The 15,553-nt window shown below is 51.5% G+C and overlaps 1 protein-coding gene across 1 annotated transcript; it reads left to right on the plus strand.

The window, feature by feature from the left end:
• The first annotated feature begins 11,202 nt into the window (after positions 1-11,202).
• Positions 11,203-14,212, plus strand: LOC102446468 (olfactory receptor 10A4-like). Its single transcript, XM_014578080.2, has 2 exons — positions 11,203-11,226; positions 13,244-14,212. The coding sequence occupies exons 1-2, from the start codon at positions 11,203-11,205 to the stop codon at positions 14,210-14,212; spliced, it is 993 nt and encodes a 330-aa protein (XP_014433566.2).
• The last annotated feature ends 1,341 nt before the right edge of the window (positions 14,213-15,553 follow it).

A 15,553-nucleotide genomic window follows, 5' to 3' on the forward strand; every position in this document is an offset into this window, starting at 1 on the left:
TATAGGAAGATAGAGGGGGATGTATGATTAGATAGATAGATAGATAGATAGATAGATAGATAGATAGATAGATAGATAGATAGATAGATAGGGAGAGAGCTGTGCTATATGGGGACAGGCAGACAGAGAGACAGGGAGGTATGTAGATCTATAGATAGATGGATAGATTCTCTGCCCATGCATAGGACATTCAAATGGCCCAGAGACAGGATATTTCTCCCACTGCAGAGCGGGGCACAACACCACTGCAGGTCACTGGGAGAAGGACAGCAGGTTCCGTCCTTCATTCAGACCCTATCGTGGTTCAGAAGAGAAGTTCTGTCTCATGCAGAAAGGGCTAATTGTGTGGAAGAGAAAACCGGTGTTTTTATTTCATTCTCTGGCCTTGGGGATCTAGTCCCTGAAGTGATTGTTTTATAACATTCCTCGGCGACAGAACAACCTGGCCTCAAACTGCAACAGCACATGATTCCCCAGGTCCGTCAGTTAGAACAAACTTGCATCAGCAGCAGCAACATAATGTGTTGTCTAGACGACAGTTGCAAGGGGCTTTACTACACATGGTGAAGGGTCTGTCAATTTTTTTCTCAGAGACATGATGAGGAAGACTGACTTGTCCAACACTACACACAGCGTCAGGGACGCCCCCAGGGCTCATGGCTCCAGGTCTCTGTTGCTCAGATTCTGAGCCCCACTCTTGTCACAGAGCCACTCTGAGAAGCCAGGAGCTGTGACTCTCGGCTGCAATTGCTGTAACCACTAAGTCACTCTCCCCTTTCAGGGCTGTGAACAGAGTCCAGGAGTCCTCACTCCCAGAACCCCCTGCCCTAGCCGCAAGGCCCATTTCCCTCCATGATTACCAATCTCACAGCCCAGAGCAGTCAGGGGACGGGTCCCTTTGGCTCCAGTCAGTTGTCAGGAGGATAAGAACCAGGATGAGCTCCCAGGGCATCAGAACAAACTCTGAGTTGGAGCAGAGGCGCTGGGGACTGGGTGCTCTAGGGAGTGGGGTGATGGCTTAGCTGGGAGCTCTTGCTATTACACCAGAACAATAGGCACTGTCTTCTCAAGTTTTGTGACTGAAGCTCTTACTGATGTTAACTGAGGCTATTTACGGTATAAGATGGAGGTGGGCATTAATTTCCCATGGGGAGCCACTCTAGGAATTTGGAAAGTGGTCAAGGGCCGCACTCTTCCCTGATATTAATGGGGGAGGTGCAGGGTCTGGATCCGGCCCATGGACGCAGCGGGGAGCCCCAGCTAGGCTCCCTGATTTCCTCGCCCCACCTGCATGGCTATCAGGCCATTTCCCTTGCAAAACTGAAAGCCAGAAGAGGAGGGGGAAGTCTTCATGAGCTGGCCCCACCCCCAACACAGGCCCCCTCCCCTTTGGCTTGTAGTCATTCACACACGCACATGGCCCTGCAGCCTGTGCGGAGGCGGGGTAGTCGGGCTAGGCAGGCAGACAGGAAGGCTGGCTGTCTCGCTGAGAAATGTGCTGGGCTGCTGGCTGGGAGTCACTCAGGTAAGTCTCCTGGCCAGAGCTTGCCTCATCCACCCCCCCATCAGAAATCGTTGCCCTCCTGCTGTACACATTTCGCATATCTGGAGTTGCTTATTTGAAACCCAGCTCTGGCAGCATCCGCACTGCGAACTTACCTGAGTGACTCCCAGCCAGCAGCCCATCACGTTTCTCAGTCAGCCAACAAACCAGTCTTCCTGTCTGCCTGCCTACCCCACCTCCAGACAGGCTGCAGGGCCGTGTCCGTGTGTGAATAACTACAAGCCGGAGGGGAGGGGCGTGGTGCTTTCTGGCAGCCTGTTATTCAAACAGGCAGCCCCCTTTGGTTGGTTTCTGGCCAAAAATCGTCCAATGGGATTGTGCTAGAGATGGGGGCAGCTCCCTCCTCTTCTGGCTTGCCGTTTTAAAAGAGAAATGGCCCGACAGCCACTTTTCTGAGCAGAATCCGGGTGAAGCAAGGCAAGCAGGGAGCCTACCTGGGGCTCTCTGTTGAGCTTGCTGGCCAGATGCAGAGGCTTGGAAGGCTGGATCCAGCCCCTGGGTTGTATTTTGCCCAGGCCTGGTGTACATGGAGTCAGCTTACCTTAAGCCAACCTTCCTGGTCTAGGATAGCCCAGGCCTCTATGTGCGGCCCATCCCAACTCTCTCCTCGGCATGGCTCAGTCCACTCTCATCTGTGGGAGCGTGCTGGTGTCAGAGTGCTCTGGAACTAGCCTGCAATGTTCCTACATGACATGTGCCTAGCACGACTGGGATATGTTTCTGTAAAATCAACCCTGTTCCCGACAGAGTCTGATCATGGCCGACCTCTTCCTCACAGCTCAACTTTGATTTATGTTTGCCAAGTCTTGACAGCTTTTTCCGAGGCCACAAGCCTCACCCCTGGCCTGTGCATGAGGGCTTAGGTTTCAGGCCCTCTTCTCACTACACCTTTACCATTGCCAGTCAGAGAGCCCATCATGTCTCTTTTCAGTTTGGTTTGGGGCAGGGCTGGAATGCTCTGTGGAACAGCATGACGAAAGCCAAGACAATGGGAGACAGAGGAAGTCAGGCTAGATTAGCTATTTGTGCCTTTTGTCCTTCAGCTTTATGCCTCTCTGCCAATGTGAGATACCCTGGTGAGATATTATCAGCAGCTCAGTAGGAAAATGATGGCCCCAAAGAACTCAAGGCAATTGCATCACCCTTGTTTCCTACATGCAATGTCCCTTCAGGGGCCTGGCGCGGGGGCATCTGAATTATTTTTGTCCTTATTCTCTAGGCACTGATCAAGCACCTGGGTCTAATCTACAGCAGCTTTTGAGACTTTTGCATTAGCTGTGACAAATAGCCACACTGAATGCCCTTGGGATTTATTAATTTTCCTCGCACCTCTGAGACTGGGAATTGCTTCCAAGAAAGAGGAATCGTGTGACCAAGAGAGTCTACAGCAGCAGGAGCTGAAAACTCAAAGTCCCCGACAATATTTCTGACCACCCCTTGACTGTCCTGCACCCCTCACTTTCTGCCCCCTCAATGCACATTCTACAGTACAGCACGCAGCAGCCTAGTTTGTGTCTAACCACAGAACAAGCCCTGGGACAATTCCCAGCCACTCAGACCTTGCCCTTCTCTCCTGGCTGTGTCCCACTGCCCTGCCCTGCTCACTAGCAGCATGAGGGGGTGGCATCCTGGACAGTCCTCCCTTTGCTCCTGCTGGTAGCAGGTCCCAGTGGAACGGGTAGTTCAGAGAGTCGGTACAGGCGCTGTGGGACTCAAACACACAAGGTCTCTCGGCGTTTCTGCTGTGAGTGCATTAATCCTGCAGGCCCAGCACCATTTCCAATGACCAGAACTGACCTCTTGTCACCTGACCCCACGGCACTGATGTCCCTGGGGACGGGGTTGCTGCTCCTGGCTGGCTAGGGATGCACACACAGCCTGTGCCACCTTCCCTTCTTTGGACCACTGGTGCGTCTTCTGCATCTGCTTGGCTTTTGGGCCACTGGCCTTCTGCAGCCGGGCTGTGCAGTGCTCTCTGTGCATGTAGCCCCTGGCACAGGCAGCCCCACGCTGGCCGCCCGCACGGCCACAGGATCAAAGTGAGATGATGGTTTGTGCCCAGCAGGAGTGTGAGCTCCCCACTGCTCGCCCAGTGCACTGCTGCCTCCCTGGCAGGGACAGTCCGCAGGGGCTTGGCCAGAGTTTGGTGTCTCCTCACAACCTGAGCATCCCTCAGCGGGCAGGCCCAGGGCTAGCGCTGTCCAGCCCCAGCCCCTCCCTGCACTGCTTGTGTGGGAAGATGCAGCTGGCAGGGGGATGTGGATCTATTTCAGAGGAGGCAACAGCCATGCTGAGCCCTGGGCAGGGTAGAGAGGCCCCAGCTCCATGCTCCTGGAGGAGTGGAGGCCTTGGGCTTAAGGGGAGGGGACAGTGCACCAAGTGCATCTCCCCACGCAGCCTTCAGCGCCTCCCAGAGCGACCATGTGGCTCCAGTGGTGATTTAAAGGGTCTGGGGATCCAGGTGTAACCATCGTTGCAGTAGCCTGGAAGGGTTGGCAGACTCCCCTCACCTCCCTCCCATTGAGAAACCCTGCGTTAGGCTGCAGGTGGGGAGGGTGTTAACACAGAGAAGTTTAAAAGTTTTAAAGCTCCTAATTCGAACTACTATTATTCCTCTTGCAAGGAGGTGCACCGGTAGTTCGAATTAGGAGCTTTAATCCGAACTACCTAACCCGTGCCGTGTGTAGCCGCGGGCACAGAGTCCGAACTAGCGGGGATTTAAAAATGGCGGCGCTCGGCAAGATGCAAATGAAGCCCGGGAAATTCAAATCCCGGGCTTCATTTGCAACTTCGGTTGCCTACATGAACCACCCTAGTTCAAACTAGGGTGGTAGTGTAGACATACCCAAGGATGTTACTATTAACACATTCAAAGGGATTTCTAATCCAGTCTTTTTTGGTCTCTGGAACTGGAGAGTACTCCCGCAGCTGTGTTTTCAGGCTTTGTGTGCCCCTCTACAGTCTGAGGTGGGACCAAAAACAAGGGACCCAATGTGCAGGACTGGGCTGCCAGTGAGTGGGATAGGGATGGGGGGGCAGAATCTGGGTGGAAAATAGGCTTCAGGAGCAAGCTGGGGGTACGTGTCTGGCCAGGATGGAAAGAACAAGAGCAGGGTGCTGGTGGGGCCCTGGGTAGAGAGCAGGGGCAGGGTGCTGTATGATGTCTAGCCAGGGTCCTGGTAGAGGTTAGGGAAGGAGGCAAGGGTGGGGGTTTGGGAAGGAGGCAAGGGTGCTGGTGGGGGCCAGGTCAGGGGGTAGGAGCAGGGTTCTGATTGGGGCCTGGGAAGGGGACAAGTGGGGCCCTGGGCAGGAGCAGAGTACTGTATGGTGTCTGGCCAGCGCGCAGGGTGCTGGTGGGGCCTGGGGCAGGGGGCAGGTTGCTGGTGGGGCCCTGGGCTGTGGGCAGGGTACTTGTGGGGATCTGGTTGGGGGGTCAGGGTATTCATGGGGATCTTGGCAGGAGGGCAGGGTACTCATGGGGGTCTAGCCAGGGGGAGGGGACAGGGACAGCTAAGCAGGTACTTGGGCATCCTGTAGCTGCACACCAGGTCCACAGCCTCAGGAAGCATGTATGCTGCTCCCCCCCAAACAGCCGGCATGCTTCCTGAAAAGCAAGGTCTGTCACACCACCAGGGTCTTCCTTCCCCCTGCTTCTTGCCTTCCTTCCTGCATGGGAGGAGTGGGGAGTAGGAGTCCCAGGACTGTGCGGCAGATCCAACTTCTCAGGAAGTGTGTGCCATTCTTCTGCTCCCCATGACAGTCGGCACACTTCCTGAGAAGTTGGAGCCGGCGTGCAGTCCCATGACTCCTACTCTCCCTATCCCCCTGTGCAAGAAGGCAGCAAAGGGAAGAAAGTCCCTGGAGGCATGACAGACCCGGCTTTTCAGGAAGTGTGCTGGCTGTTTGGGGGAGGGGAGGAGCCACCCACATACTTTCGGAGGGTACGTCTACACTACAGCGCTAGTTCGAACTAACTTAGTTCGAATTAGTTAATTCGAACTAAGCTAATTCGAACTAACGCATCTAGAACTAAAAACTAGTTCGAACTAGCGTTTTGCTAGTTCGAACTAGTAAGTCCACATTGAGTGGACTCTGAACAGGGCTTAATGATGGCCGGAAGCAGTGCCGGCAGGGCATAAAAGGAGGACTTAGAGCATGGAGATACTGTCTCAGGCTAGCCGAGGGCTGCGCTTAAAGGGTCCCGACCCCCACCCCGGACACACAGTTCTAAGGGGTGCCCCGCTTGCAAAGAAGTTCTGGCTTGGAGTGCCCTGAGTGCCCACACTGGGCACATCACACCACTCGGCCATCAGCCCGGCTGCACTTGCCGCAGGCTGCCATCTGGGGAGAGGGAGTAATTGGGGGGCTGCAGGAGAGCTTCCACCCCCAGAAGCCCGCAGAGCCAGCCCAGTCCTCCCCATCGGGGGCTCGTACCCCATTCCTCCCTCACCTCCTTCCACTTGCCCTTCCCTAGCCCCCCTTCTTATTGATGTACAAAATAAAGATAACGTTTCTTCCAACATTGACTCTGTCTTTATTGAAAAAAACTGGGGGAGACTGGGAAAAGGAGGTGGGAGAGGGGAAGAGAAAGGCTGGGAGAGGGGAGGGCAACTAACATGATCAGGGGTTGGGAACAGGTCCCAGATGAAGAGAGGCTACAGAGACTGGGACTGTTCAGCTTAGAAAAGAGGAGACGGAGGGGGGACAGGATAGAGGTCTCTAAAAGCAGGGGTTGGGTGGAGAGGGTGCATTCAGAAAAGTTCTTCCTGAGTTCCCATAAAGAAGGACTAGAGGACACCAAAGGAAAGGACTGGGTAGCAGGCTTGAAACTAGTAAGAGAAAGTTGTTGTTGTTGTTGACAAAGCAAATAGTTAACCTGTGGAACTCCTTGCTGCAGGAGGCTGTGAAGGCTACAACTAGAACAGAGTTGAAAGGGAAGTGAGATCAAGTCATGGAGGTTGGGTCCATGGAGTCCTATTAGCCAGAGGGTAGGAGTGGTGTCCCTGCCCAAGGTTTGTGGAAGGCTGGAGAGGGATGGCACGAGACAAATGGCTTGGTCATTGTCTTCGGTCCATCCCCTCCAGGGTCCCTAGGGTTGGCCGCTGTCGGCAGACAGGCTACTGGGCTAGATGGACCTTTGGTCTGACCCAGGACGGCCATTGTAAGCTCAGGGCTCAGTGTCGGGGGTCTCAGTGGACCCCCTTGATTTTCATGCACACCTGGTCCTGGGTGGCCAGGCTGGCAGCTCTCCTGCCCTAGACGGCCACTTTCCTGTGCCTAGTGCGGAGATCGTGGACGAGGTCCACGATGTCCGCACTAGCCCAGGAAGGTGCCCGCCTCTTGCGGTCCAGGGCAAGCTCCCGGGAGCCGCCAGCCTGGTCCCGGCAAGAGGGGGTGGGCTGGGGGGCATCGGGTGGGTGGCTCTGTGCCGTGCCAGGTGCAGGGTCTGCTGGCTGGGTGCTGGCAGGCTTGCACCTGGCACGGGCACCGTAGCCAGCCCGTGCCCCTTTAAGGGGTCCGGGGCCGGGAGGGGGGCATAGAGTTTCCCTGGTGTTGGCCAGAGTGGCCACCAGGGAAACCTGGGGAGGGCTAGCCTCCCACTAGTTCGAACTAAAGGGCTACACAGCCCTTAGTTCGAACTAGCTAGTTCGAACTAGGCGTTAGTCCTCGTAAAATGAGGTTTACCTAGTTCGAACTAAGCGCTCCGCTAGTTCGATTCAAATTCGAACTAGCGAAGCGCTAGTGTAGCGCATAGGAAAGTTAGTTCGAACTAACGTCCGTTAGTTCAAACTAACTTTCTAGTGTAGACATACCCGGAGACACCAGAGCTGATGCACAGCTGTGGGACTTCTCCCCCATGCCACAGGAAGCTAGCACTACCTCCATTTTCTCAGAGGGTAGCGCCAGCATGGGCTCCTTCTTGAGGTGGAGGGAAATGATGGGGAGGGAGGGCTAGGACACCTCATGATCAACTGGTCGGGCCCCCAAAATCAACCAGTCAGTTGTGATCCACAAGTTGGTGACTATGGTTCTATGTTAATTTTTATGTATCTTTTATTTTTTTCATGGATCCCCTGCTTTAGTGTCCAGGGGCCCCGACAGCTACAGCACCCTGCAGATAAGAGCAGCTGAGCAGTCAGAGTCAGGAGGAGGCCTTACAACAGGAATAGGGGCAGTTGAATTGACACAAGTACACAAACCAAGAGTGAGTGTCAGGCACAAGCCATCCCAGGCTCTGTGCTGTGTCTGGGCCCAGGCAGGCATGTTGCAGGCAGCAGGCGGGTAGCCATGAGGGGCTGGCGGATGCCAGGGTGCGATATTTCAGTGAGGGTTGACAGCAGATGTGCAATCACATGAGTGCCATGATCAGTAACTGAGGGGGGTGCTCTGAGAAGTTAGCCCTGTTCCTGCTATAGAAAGCTGAGGATCGGTAACATGGAGTTAGCAAGCCTGAATAGAGGCCTGTAGCATAAAAACAGCAACAGACTTGGAATCTAGTGAGTAAGACTTTGGATCAGGAACACAGGAGCCAAGAGGCCCTACTGATAACTGTAAGGCTGTGTCTAGACTACATGCCTCTGTCGTCAGGGGAGCGTCCAGACTAGCGCGCTGAGCGGACAAACAGCTGATCAGCTGTTTGTCGGCTCAGCGCGGCAGCCATGTAAATGTAAATGAAGCCACGATCATTTAAATCGCGGCTTCATTTGCCTTTGCCAAAACAACAAATCTACATGGCTCCATCGACGGAGCCATGTAGTTTAGACGTACCCTAATTGTGTAAATTAGGTGAAGCATGGAAGGACACAGGGGGCACTGGGTACACACTGTAAGCCAAAGGGGAGTAACGGAACATCTTAAGGAATGTCTGGGTGCAAGAACTCCCTAGGAGCTAGGCACATACCAACCTAGGTTCAGGACCAGGTCGGAACTGACAGGACGACGAGTAGAAGGCAAGCCTTGCACAAGGTGAGGGGTGGTAACTAGGCAACAGAGAGTAACAACCTGGTATGTAAAGATGTGATATAAGTTGTTTGAACCTATCTATAAAAGGACACCATAAAGGGCCGACCTTCGGGGCGGGGGGGGGGGGGGGGGGGACAGGGGTGCACGAGGCATCTGAACAGCAGGTGTTATTGCCTAAACTTAAAGAATGCACAGTGGCTTAACTCTGGCTAACTGCTGTTAATATCTGATATATGGCAATAGGCCTGCCCGGTGTTGGTACCTTGTCATCACAGGCCATAAGTCTCAGTGGTGTAACATTGTACTGATCTCTGTTACCAACTGGTAGAGCTTCGCATTTGACAATAAACCTGCTCGATTGATTTCAAACCTTGCCTGCACCTGTCGTTTCCGGGGCCTCTCAGAGATCTCCTGTGTTGACCCAAGTGCACGGGGTCTAAGACTCTAGATGAAGGGAGTACCCATTGTTACGCATGCAGCCAAAAGTTTATCATCACCGACAGGGCTGGCCCAAGGTATTCTGGTGCCCCGGGCACGGGCGCCACCCCCTGGGCATATGGCACGTGCACGGCCTGGCTACAGCCGCTGGCGTGCAGCCCAGGGCCTGCCCCTCGGGCGCACAGCACAAGCAAGGCCCAGTCCGGCCCGGCCATCGCTACTGGTGCCGGGCCGTGTAGGGCCCCACAACTATGGGGGAAGGGCGTTGCTGGCCGGCACTACAGGGATGTGGGCAGGCTGGCACTGCAGGAGCCGGGTGCGCGGCACCTGATGGCAGTTGTAAGGGATTCTGCGTGCCCCTAACAGCTGCCATCAGGCGCCCCCCATCGGTTGGTGCCCTGGGCAGCTGCCCGGCTCGCCCATGCCTCCGTCCGGCCCTGATCACCGATGGAGTAGAGGTCCTGTCAGGAGTGCGCCAGACGACGCTGACACTGACAGTTCAGACCCCCGAAGGTACCGAAGTACGGAACACTTCAGTATGACATCTGCCGGAGTCTGTGGGCAGGGCCTGCCTCTCGCTCAGCGTCACTGCGCGGTGCCTTGGCAGAGTCCTGGCCACAGTGGCTTGAGTCTCAGGCCTCACCACAGGCCTCTCTGCACACGTGTGTCCCTGGCTCTCCCTCCCCCCACACAGAGTTTGTTCTGTCACCCCTGGGAGCTCGCCCTGGCTCTGGTCCTGCTACAAACTGACTGGAGCCAAAGGGACTCGCCAGCTGCCTGCTCTAGGCTGTGGGGTTGGCCCTGAAGGAGGGAAATAGGCCCTGTGGGCTGGGCAGGGCCGGGGGGGTCAAGGAATGAGGACTACTGGGTTCTGATCCCAGCCCTGGCAGGGCAGTGGGGTGTAATGGTTAGAGCAGGAGGGGCTGAGAGTCAGAGCTCCTAGGTTCAAATTCTGCGTCTAAGACAAGAGTGGGGCCCAGAATCTGAACATCAGGGACCTGGAGCCATGATCCCAGAGTGTTGTTCAAAATTACAGAGAGAGTCAGGGACAAATCATTGTGCCTCGGATTTGCTAGAAAAAAGTCAGACTCTTTAGCACAGCCCGTAAATCCCATTACAATTGTTTTCCAGGAAACTCACATGATGCTGATGTTGATGTTCCGACTTCCTCTGAAATGACTGAGCTGGTGAATTGCTTTTCTTGCAGCTTGAGGCAATGTTGTTCTTTCTCTGAGCAATACTATAGGAGACTTATTTCAGGGACTGCTCTGTCCTGTGGGACTGGCCCTCAAGGCTGGAAATGGGCCCTGTGTGATTGGCCCTGCTTTGGGCAAGGAGCTGCACTTGATGACTCCTGAGGTCTCTTCGGGTATGTCTAGACTACATGGCTCCGTCGATGGAGCCATGTAGATGAGTTTATAGACATAGCAAAATGGCTGCCGCACTGTGCCGATCAGCTGTTTGGTAGCACAGTGGGGCAGCCTGGACGCACCGCAGTCAACAAGGGAAGCCTTTGTCAACCGCTCCGGTAAACCTCATTTCATGAGGCATAACAGAGCGGTCAACAAAGGTTTCCCTTGTTGACTGCGGTGCGTCCAGACTGCCCCGCTGTGCCGCCAAACAGCTGATCGGCACAGTGCGGCGGCCATTTTGATGTAAATTAATTTAAATTATTAATGATTATTTAAATTGCTGCTTCATTTTCCTATGTCTAGTAAACTCATCTACATGGTTGCGTTGACGGAGCCATGTAGTTTAGACATACCGTTCCAGCCCTGGGATTCCATGACTCTATGATTCTAGGGCAGAAGGCCTGGGAGTCAGCTGAGTGAGGTGTAATGGTTAGAGCAGGTGGGGCTGGGAGTCAGAGCTCTGAGCAAGACTGGGGCCTAGAGTCTAAGCATCAGGGAACTGGAGTTGTGAGCCCTGAGTGTTGTTCCTGCCTCTGCCCCTGAGTCTTTATGTTGTGTGACCTTGGACTGATCATTTCCCCTTCTAGACAAAAATCGTGTCCCTTAATTTACCACATTGAAACCACACGATGTGGATGAGCATGGTGCAAATTCCTGACACACAACTGATCTTGTGAGTTTTGTTTTGTTGCCATTTGAGAGACTGTTGTTCCACCCGCAAGGAATATCACAAGTAATTTTCTTCAGGGACTTAGTCCCCGAAGTCAGGGACTGAAATAAAACACCTCTGATTCCTGCTGCACCTCCAGAACCTGCAGCTAGGAGATGGCTCAATTCTTCTTACACAAGGTAGGTGAAAAATCCAAGACTTAAGCCCTCAACCATTCTCCCACATCCTGCCCTGATCTGCGCTTAGAGCAAAATCATGTCTCTGATTTCTATATCTGAATTTTGCATACATGCACAAGGAGTCTTATTTTGTGTCTGAGAATGTGGGTTCTGAGTGTGTTCACGTGTATCTATCTATCTATCTATCTATCTATCTATCTATCTATCTATCTATCTATCTATCTGTGTCAAATCCAGCGAGCAGTCCACGCTGCCCACCAGACTGATAGATGTGCACTGGACATGCCTATCATATTGGACACCATGACTCTAAACATTATTGTTCCCGTGTCTGGCTTCTCTCTTCTCTTCTCTTTACTTGGTTCCCAAACTCTCTTCATCATCCACTGTAGAAATGCTGGTCATTAAGGTGGGTCTGTATCTGAGTCTGGATGCAGCCAGCTGGGTGGGCTCAGTCTGATCTTTTCCAGCAAGAGAATCCCCTCCCATGATCCCATCATGGTGCATTCTCTGCCCCCGGGCCCCAAGAGTTACGCAGTGGAGTCTGTCAGCTGAATTGTCAACTCTCTCTCCACATAATATCTGGTTCCTTCATCCTGTTTATAAATGGAATGTCTGGATACTTTGAAGTGTTCTGAAAATATCATGCATCTGCCAGTGACAAGAGTCTGCACAGACCTTATTCCTAGCGGTGAATAAATTTCTCCCTTTCTGTAGGACTGGTCCAATTGTCAGCCAACAAATAAATAAATTAAAATCCCTACAGAAAAAAATATTTTTTCTCTACTGACCTTTTCAATGAGGAAAAAAAGGATGTTGATGGCAGTATTCAATTTTGCATTCAATTTTATGTTGAGTCCTCTTGAATTTCGGGTTTTTATTCAGGAACAGGGGATAGAAATTCCGTGTCCCAACCAGCTCTTCATTTACTGCAATGGTCATGCTGAGGACAGTGCTCACAAGGGTTAATCTGTTCCCCAAAATATGACAGGCAGAATTCTTTCCTCTCGTCCAGGTCTCTGTATTTGAGAATATTTCTTTTCAATTGTTCATTTAACTTGTTCTGTGCCCTGCCCTTTGCATAGTGCACCCCTAATGTTTGTTTTGGTTTGATTTTATTCTCTCTGACTATGTCTAGTGAATGTTTGAATGTTTTATCAGAAAAACGTACGCAAGTTGCACTCTGCAATTTGTGTACCTTTTTCTAATAGTTTTGTTGGAAGAGGCTTTTCTGAAATTTAGCCATCTACACTGGGCCAAATTTCAGAAAAACCTCCTCTTTCTGAAGAGCCCTTCTTCCTCGTGTAAGGAAGATGACAGGGGCTTCCAAAAGCGTGCATCTGCTCTTCCACAAAAAAAAGTGGAAAAGCAGACGCATTCTCTGGTATCCCAGAAAAACTCCGTAGTCTAGACATAACCTAAGATTCCCTTTGAGTTTTGTGTTAGTGTGTCTGTTCCTTCAGGCAGGGTCTACACTAGACCTGGCAAGCTGGGTTAAGGTACACAAGTCCAGCAACACAAAATGCCTTGGCAATGGCCCCAGCGTGAGAAGCTGATGGGAGCAAACACTCTCATTGGCTTCCCTTACTCCCCACAAAAGGAGGAGCAGCAGACACCAGTGGGAGCTGCCTCAGTGTTTAATTCACAGATCTATACTAGACCTGCTAAATCGAATGCCAGAAGATCGACCTCCAGAGCGTCAACCTTCAGGGAAGTGTAGATGTGTCTAGTGTCAATTCACCACCTCCCTTCTGTTGTAGATCAGCTGTAGCTCCACTGGTGTCAGAGTGGTCATTCCTCCAGCCAACCTACTCTGCCATCGCTTGCTTCACATGCAAACAGCAACAGCAGCTGATGCTTGATGAAGATTGGTCCCAGTTACGTATTTACATACGGAACTGCAGCAGGTTTTACTCTCAAGCATCCCGAAGGTAAGGAAACCAGTTCGCATTGTTTGATTCACACTCACATTTTGGGTTTCCCTCACGTTCAGTGTCTGCCTTTGTCTCCCCTGCAGATGAGCAATTCTGAGAGCCATGCTGGCGAGAACCAGACCATCTCTGATGTCTTCATCCTGGTGGGGTTTTCCTACCTAAACAAGCTGCAAATCCTTCTGTTTCTGGTGTTTCTTGTCACCTACCTGCTTACCCTTATGGGGAACCTGCTCGTTATCCTGCTGATAAAACTGAACCCCTCCCTCCACACCCCCATGTATTTCTTCCTCGTGAACCTGTCTTTCTTGGAAATCTGCTGCACCACCAGCGTGACCCCTCAGCTGCTGGTTCACCTCCTGGTGGAGGAAAAGACCATCTCCTTTCGGGGCTGTGCAGCCCAGGTGTATGTCTTTGACATCACGGGTCTCACAGCATGTTGTCTCCTTGCAGCGATGGCCTATGACCGGTACATGGCCATATGCCGCCCCTTGCACTACACCACCATCATGAGCATTCGGGTATGTGCCTGGCTCGCGGCTGCTTCGTGGTTCATCAGTATGTCAGTGGCAGTAGCTCAGACCACGTGGCTCTTCAGTCAGTCTTTCTGTGGCTCCCACCGCATCCACCATTATTTCTGCTGTGCCCCAACATTAGAGAAAATGCTCTGCACAGGCATAAGAAAGAATGTGATCGTGGGCCTCTCTGTGCTAGCTCTGTTCATTATAGGCCCCTTTTTATTGATAGTCCTGTCGTACGTCCGCATCATCTCCACCATCCTCAGGCTGCCTTCGGCAGAGGGGAGGCATAAAGCCTTCTCCACCTGCTCCTCCCACCTCACGGTGGTGACTTTGCTTTATGGAACTGGCCTTTTGAGTTACATAAAACCCACGTCTAGCTCCACCCCAGAAAGTGATCAATTGATTTCCATCATATACACAGTTGTGACACCCATGTTGAACCCCATAATATACACACTGAGGAACAAAGATGTGCACGGAGCCTTTCGAAACACTGTCGGAAAGGCCTTGTTCTCACACAGCCAGAGATATTAGCGAATGAAAAGGAGAGTTAATTGGAAAGGTGCAAAAGAGGGAAATTCATTAATATTTCATTGCAGTTTCTCCTGAGGACCCTCACTTTTTAACGGAGGGTCATTGCAAAATGATGACCTGTTCTAAATCTGTCAGGAAAATTGGAAGAGAAATGTTTTTAGAGAAAGAAATCTTAGTAGGAAGGAAGTTTCCATCACTCAAATAAGTATATTTAGTTCAAGTATAATCTTGATTTTCTGTCTTTAGTGCCCTGTGTGGATACAACATTTCTATTTGCATCCCTATCCTCAAACATGAATGCTGGATATCCACACCCACATGAGCAATTGATAGATACCCACAGATATGAAAGGAATATCCGTGGATCTCCAGGGCTCAACCTTCAAATTTAGAAATGTCAAAGGGAAAAAAATAGCTCAAAATGGTAAATATTTCACAAAACATTCACCTATTTTGGGGCAAATTTAACAATTTTCACTAGAATATTCAAACTGGAAATCTTCCAAAATGAGTTACAGAGAAGTCCATTTGGGTTTCTCCTTTTGCTGCTGTGCCAGCCAAGTGCAGCACGTGAGGTTCTGGGAAGGGCTGGGCTGGGATTTGTTTGGCTGTCGGATGCATTTCTCCTAATTCTAACCAATATTCCCCAGCACTTCTGAATGGTCAGACTCTGACAGATCTTCCAATGCCTGACCTGACCAGGTTCCATAACAATACTGGGAGATGGTTCCTCCCTGCCTTTACCCTCGGACAGGTGTGGAGCTCTGTGCTGGCGGGTTGCATGAGAACCCCCCAGCACACAGCACAGATTCATTGATTACAAGGCACGAGGGGACCATTTTGATTGTCTGGTCTGATGTCCAGAGAATTTCACCTGGATATTCTGGAGTCAGATGCACACTGCACATATTGTATATTACACACATAGGTAAGAGCTGGGTTCAAAGTGCATGTAACTGTGAGAGGTGCTGTCAATGTATCACGCTATTGCACCAAATGTTGTGTAGATGGTACATAGATGTATAGCTAGAGAATGAAAATAATTTCCTCTATTCTTATGTGGGGTAATATTCTTTGCTTTGACTGTCTGCTTATGAGGATTCCTCACAACAATAAATTGCAATTCAAACCCTCCCCTCCTAGCCCTACAGAGATAGTCTCTTTATTGTCAAAGAAAAATACACATAAGGAAATAAAAGTTGCTCGCTAGGCAGTTTTGTGTAGGATAGTGGATAGGAGTCATGTCGCTTAGCTAGTCTAAATAGAGTGAGAGAGAACAGTTATAGAATAAAAAAAGGGGAATTAAAGATTATCATAAACTAATTATAATAGACAATATTG

Source organism: Pelodiscus sinensis, chromosome 30, assembly GCF_049634645.1.
Source record: "Pelodiscus sinensis isolate JC-2024 chromosome 30, ASM4963464v1, whole genome shotgun sequence".
NCBI lineage: Eukaryota > Metazoa > Chordata > Testudines > Trionychidae > Pelodiscus > Pelodiscus sinensis.